At 36.1% G+C, this 5,603-nt stretch overlaps 1 protein-coding gene across 2 annotated transcripts; it reads left to right on the top strand.

Annotated features, from left to right (window-relative positions):
* The first annotated feature begins 278 nt into the window (after positions 1-278).
* On the top strand, positions 279-5,209 carry LOC149851187 (large ribosomal subunit protein uL30x-like). 2 transcript variants are annotated; one of them, XM_090013934.1, is made up of 7 exons: positions 279-329; positions 3,323-3,508; positions 3,599-3,696; positions 4,303-4,360; positions 4,452-4,531; positions 4,609-4,711; positions 4,800-5,209. In XM_090013934.1, exons 2-7 carry the CDS (start codon positions 3,323-3,325, stop codon positions 5,013-5,015), a joined length of 741 nt encoding a protein of 246 aa, XP_089870060.1. In that variant the 5' UTR covers positions 279-329; the 3' UTR covers positions 5,016-5,209. The 2 variants fall into 2 exon arrangements, with proteins under 2 accessions (XP_089870060.1, XP_089870068.1); XM_090013942.1 differs by lacking the exon at positions 279-329 and adding an exon at positions 1,810-1,912.
* The last annotated feature ends 394 nt before the right edge of the window (positions 5,210-5,603 follow it).

Here is a 5,603-nt window from a genome sequence, read left to right as displayed (position 1 = left end):
TACTGATCTGAACATGATCTAAAATTAAGTGAATCCGAGTCCGATCCAAATGCAAATTGGGATCTTACTTGAAGGATCCGAATCTGAAAATAATATGCTATATACAGATCGGATATCCCACCGTATCCGATCCGTTTTCACCCGTTAGATTCAACAGTAGCTGCATCCTAGAACAGAATCCGACCCGTTTACATTAGCAGAGCGTTTGGACCGTCCGATCAAAACCCTAAAATAAAATCTCGGCCTTATTTCTTCCCTCTCTGCGCTTCCGACTCTCTCTCTCTCTCTCTCTCAGACACACACGAACATCACACAGAAGGAATCGAAAGGTCTCTCTCTCTCTCTCTCTCTGCATACGCGAAAACCATCTAGAGTGGTCGTTCTTTGTGCGTCTCTTATACAATCTACGGATTAACATAAAACCCTCGAATGGTTTGTGGGGTTTCCGGTTTTTCTTCGAGCAATGATAAAGTAGCAGAAACTCACAAACCCCATCTGTTATTTTGAGGACACGAAATGCTTTTTTTTTTGGTGAATTTGGGGAGGAGGTTTTGCTGTTTCTCTAGATTTCACGCTATTCTTCTTTGATGGTTCTTTATCCTGAATTATTTGTATTGCTTGGTTTCATCACTAGCCTAAGCGAGACGATAGTTTGTTCTTCCGTATTTTTGTTCGCGTAAAAAGCAATATCATTCATCAATTGGATCTGCGGTATGGTTTTAACGTAGTGAACATATTTGATGCTAGTGAAAAGGCCGAGGAAGGTATATATATCATCTTGGCAATGTTCCAATGGCTATGAGAAGGCACCAAGTTTATCTAACGCAGTTCCTGTGGCCACTGTTAGTGAACCATTGCCATGATCTTACTGTGGTTGATATTCATTGTTCCTTTTCGTTTTTACCAAATTTGGAGTCATAGTTTTTTTTATGGACGTTGATAGTTCCTTTCTTCGCTTGTTATTCATCGCCTGAAGTGTTTTGTTGGGAAGCGGATATTTGCCTTTATCACAAAGTTACTGAAAGCTTCTAAGATAGGTGGGAAGCCCCGATTCTGGAAACTCGCTTAGAAAGCTAGGATAAGCTAAACTTGATGAGAATCTGGCTTCTCCCATGCTTCTCCTGTGCTTTCCACATGCTTCATTTATTCCTCTTTTCTCACTCTACTTTTCGTGTTTTTTATTTGTTTCCTCTCACTTCACAGTCACTTTCATGTGCTTTCACTAAATTGACAGTCATCTTTTTTAGATTTTGTTAAAAATTTAATTCTTACACTAAAAAATCATAAAATTTAAGAATAGTCAGTTTTATTTTAGTTTTTATTTGCAGTCCATTTAGATTCCCATTCATTTCTTATATTGTTTTTTTTAATTTCTTGCTTCCCACTCCCTATACATTTTAAAATGCATTGCTTCTCACTTCTGCTTCCCTTATCGATTTGCCCTTCCGCTTCCTAGTATGGTAACCTTGGTTTATCATGTCAAATTTGTTTAGGGGGCATATTGTTAATGGTTAGTCACAGATTGTTAACTGTAACTGATGATTTAAATGGTTTGTAGGCCATGTATGTGTCATTCCTTTGCTTGTTTATATCATGTTAGAGTTTTATTCAAATTTAGCAACTAAAGGACTTGCAATGATTCGTTGAGTAGGTTAATGTCTCAAATAAGTGAGATTGTGTTGGGCAGTTTGTATTATAAAGTTTTTTTTATCTCCCTAAGAGTAGTACGATGATGTTTACATTGGTTAACAATAATCTCCCCTGCTACGTTGTACTGCTCTCAGAAATCTTGTGAAGAGGGTTTGTTAAAGGCATTCTTGAAATACTTATATAACTATGAGAGTGAGGATAATCCCAAAAGCATTGAGGTGTAGCGAGGCGCTCCACCAAAAACCGAGGCGAGGCATAAAGCGTAAGCCTTAATTTTTTTTTTAAACTTTAAAGAAAGTATAAAAAAATTTCTAAAAATATAAATAAATAAAGAAATGCTTTATTGATGAAATAACAACCAATAAAAAATAGAAAATTTCAAATAAGTACTAAAAATATGAGATTAACATAATATAAAGATTATTGCATATGTCCTTTATCTGCACCCCAATTGATCTGTGGTTTTACATTGTTATTTATTTATGAGATAAACTATTTTTTTTTATGGAAAATTTTCAAATACCCCCAAATGTTTTGGCCTAATTCATGCGCACACCAAACTTTTCAAAGTTTGCAAATGCCCACCAAAGTTTTTATCTGAGTTAATCAAATGACCCCAATTTAATTACTTTTAAATAATTGGATTATAATTTTTTTTAAAATGACCATGTTACCCATATGTCTTGCCACATGACAAAGCCTAGTTTTTAGGAAACTTCCTTTTTTTAGTAAACTTCTTTTTTTTTCACTTATCACAAGTCGTGAGTCTCTCTCTCTAGGAACCAAACAGCCCCATTTGCGCTTAGAGCTCGCATAGTCATCATCGTGTCTGTAGCTAATTGATATTGATACTTGAAATAGTAAAACTTTTGTCAATTATCACCAGATTAGCCTTTGGGTCAAATGAAAATGCATTTAGTTTCGGTTCTGATATTTATCGGGTCAGCTATTGAGTAACCAAATGGACCTAGTTGCACCTAGAGCTCGCATAGTCACCATCATGACAATAACTAATTGATTTTGATTATTGAAATAGTAAAATGTTTGTCAACTATAACCAGATTGATTTTTGGGTAAATGAAAATGCATTTAGTTCCAGTTCGGATATTTATCAGGTCAGCTGATATCTTGGTGGGTCGAGTGATTGTTGGGTTGATTAGCTTATTGTAATCTAAACTTTATATAATTTTTCTTTAAATAATCAACAATGAGTTTTATATAGTGGTTAGCATCTTGTTTCTTATTGGGGAGGTCGAGGGTTCAAGTGCCATTGTAGTCGTTAACTTTTTACTCAAAACATTCAATTGATAGCCCTACAATCAGTCAGACTTACTTTGTTCATACTTCTAGAATAAGGGCAAACTAGTAATTTTATTTTGCCAATTATAGGGGTAAAACGGTAACTTTAGAACAAGAGTTAGGTTAACCCAAGATCAATCCTACGTTAGTTTATGATTGAGGTCATTTGATTAACCCAAGTAAAAACTTTGGTTTGCAAACTCTGAAAAGTTTGGTGTGTGCAAGAATTAGGCCAAAATGTTTGGGGGTATATGAAAATTTCCCTTTTTTATGTTCAAATAGTTCTCTTAACAGTTGAAAATTACTGAACGTGGGTTTTAATATTTTATTTTCTCACTCAGAGGATGCCATTTTGTGTCTGAAACTTGTGCAGATGGGCGAAGATGAGATGAAAGCCACTGTCATCATTCCAGAGTCTGTGTTGAAGAAGAGAAAGAGACTTGAGGAGTGGAATTTGGCGAAGAAGCTAGAGGTTGATTTCAAGAGGAAGAAGAATGCTGAAAACCGGAAGATGATCTTCAAAAGAGCTCAAGTATATGCAAAAGAGTATGAGCAGAATGTGAGATGATCATTCCAAACTGATGTTCCTTTTTTTTTTTGAATCCATGTATCCCCTGGTGTTAATTGGTTTGTAATATTGCATTGGTAGGATAATGAGCTCATTAGGTTGAAGCGAGAGGCAAAACTAAAAGGAGGATTTTATGTCAACCCAGAAGCCAAGCTGCTTTTCATCATTCGTATTCGTGGGTGAGTTTTACCATTTTTTTTGTGTGAAATGGAGGGGTTGGTAAGTCTCTACTAGTCTTTTATGGTGCTGCTTTCTGCTTATTCTAACTGCCATTTGAGATCAAGCGCCTGTATGTACTATTGACTTTCAGCAAGATATCAGTAATATTGAACTTGCTTGACTCACTTGGTACCTGAATGTATGATATGTGGTTCTTTTTCCCTTTGGTATTCAAAATTCAGTATATATGAAGTATGCTACTTTGTAGACTGCAAGAAAATGGTGGCTTCTAGGTCTATGTTATGGGGAGAATAATCCCTTATGTATGTAACTGAATCTTGGTGTTGAATGGTTGAATTTTGTTCACTTGATATCTAGAACTTTCTGTTCTTTGATCATCAAAGTGTTCCATCTCAGCTGCCATGCAGCTGAATTACATTTCTTGGGGTTCAGTTCTTTAATCAGTTTCTCTTTAGTTCTGTCCTTAGACGGGGGTCTTTAATTGGATCATGTAATTGCATACCAAAACCAGAATGTTTTGCCATTCTCATTTTAAATCCTTGAATTTATGCAAGATACTTGTTTCCAATGCCTCTAATTATGTCTTGATCTCTTGTGTTTTCCAGTATCAATGCCATGCATCCCAAGACAAGGAAGATTTTGCAGTTGTTGCGACTGAGACAGGTAGCATGTTTGCAATGCTTATGATTTGAATCCCTTCACCCTTTTTTGCTCATATGGATGTTTTAGGCTTAGTGTGACATGTTTCTTGTAGATATTCAATGGTGTTTTCCTGAAGGTAAACAAAGCTACGGTGAACATGTTGCACAAGGTTGAGCCTTATGTAACATACGGGTACGATTGTAAGTGTGTATCTAAAATGCAATTGATACCGTTACTACTTGTTGATCAATTCTCTTGTGCTCCAATAGCTACCCTAATTTGAAGAGCGTGAGAGAGCTTATTTACAAAAGAGGTTATGGGAAATTGAAGAATCAGCGAATTGCATTGACAGACAATTCCATTGTGGAAGAGGTATACTTCCAGCAATTTATTTGTTTGTTCAGTCACACCGTTGTCTCTTTGTGGTGGTTGTGTCTAAAGTAGTTTCTCTTTGTTTCAGGCTTTAGGTAAGTTTGGTATAATTTGCGTTGAAGATCTGATTCATGAAATAATGACCGTGGGGCCCCATTTCAAAGAAGCAAACAACTTTTTGTGGCCATTCAAGCTTAGTGCCCCATCCGGTGGCATGAAAAAGAAGAGAAACCACTATGTTGAGGGTGGTGATGCTGGAAATCGTGAAGATAAGATAAATGAGCTGATTAGGAGAATGAACTAGAGGTGTTTCCATTCTTTTCTGAATTTTTTCTTGATGAGCATCTCAGCTCTTTTTTGGCAAGCTAGATCTGTATTTTGGCCGCACATCTCAACGAGAAACTGTTATCTTGGTTATGAATTTTGTAGTCCCTTGAACACGGATAACAATTTGTCCAATTTGTTTCTTACTGTTTTGGATTGGGACTTGTTGCTTGCTATACCCATTTGCAAGATTTGATGGTTTTGGTAATATTGTGTGGTCTTTGATACTTTAGTCTGTGTTCAGGTGTTTATGATTGTTTGTAAGTAGAGACTAATATTTTAGATGATTTAGGGCAGGTTGCTCTATCCTTTTTCCCATTTGTAAATATGCAATTTTTTCTGTCCTTTTTTTAGATGAGTTGTTGATGCATCTTTGTTTTGCTTAGTATGTTAACATTTTGGGATGTTTGCAAGCATAAGTATCATATATGATTAATGTAGAAATATTCATAATTAAATGTTTTGTTTTGGATAAAAGAGGAAAATTCTCACTCTTGAGCCCATTGGTTTAAAAACCCTAGGTCCCTCTCGCCCGCCACGGAATACACCCAGCTTCAGCCTTGTGCCA

Source organism: Nuphar pumila, chromosome 1, assembly GCF_984573655.1.
Source record: "Nuphar pumila chromosome 1, dmNupPumi1.hap1.1, whole genome shotgun sequence".
Taxonomy (NCBI): domain Eukaryota; kingdom Viridiplantae; phylum Streptophyta; class Magnoliopsida; order Nymphaeales; family Nymphaeaceae; genus Nuphar; species Nuphar pumila.
This window is presented reverse-complemented; position numbering and strand designations above follow the sequence as displayed.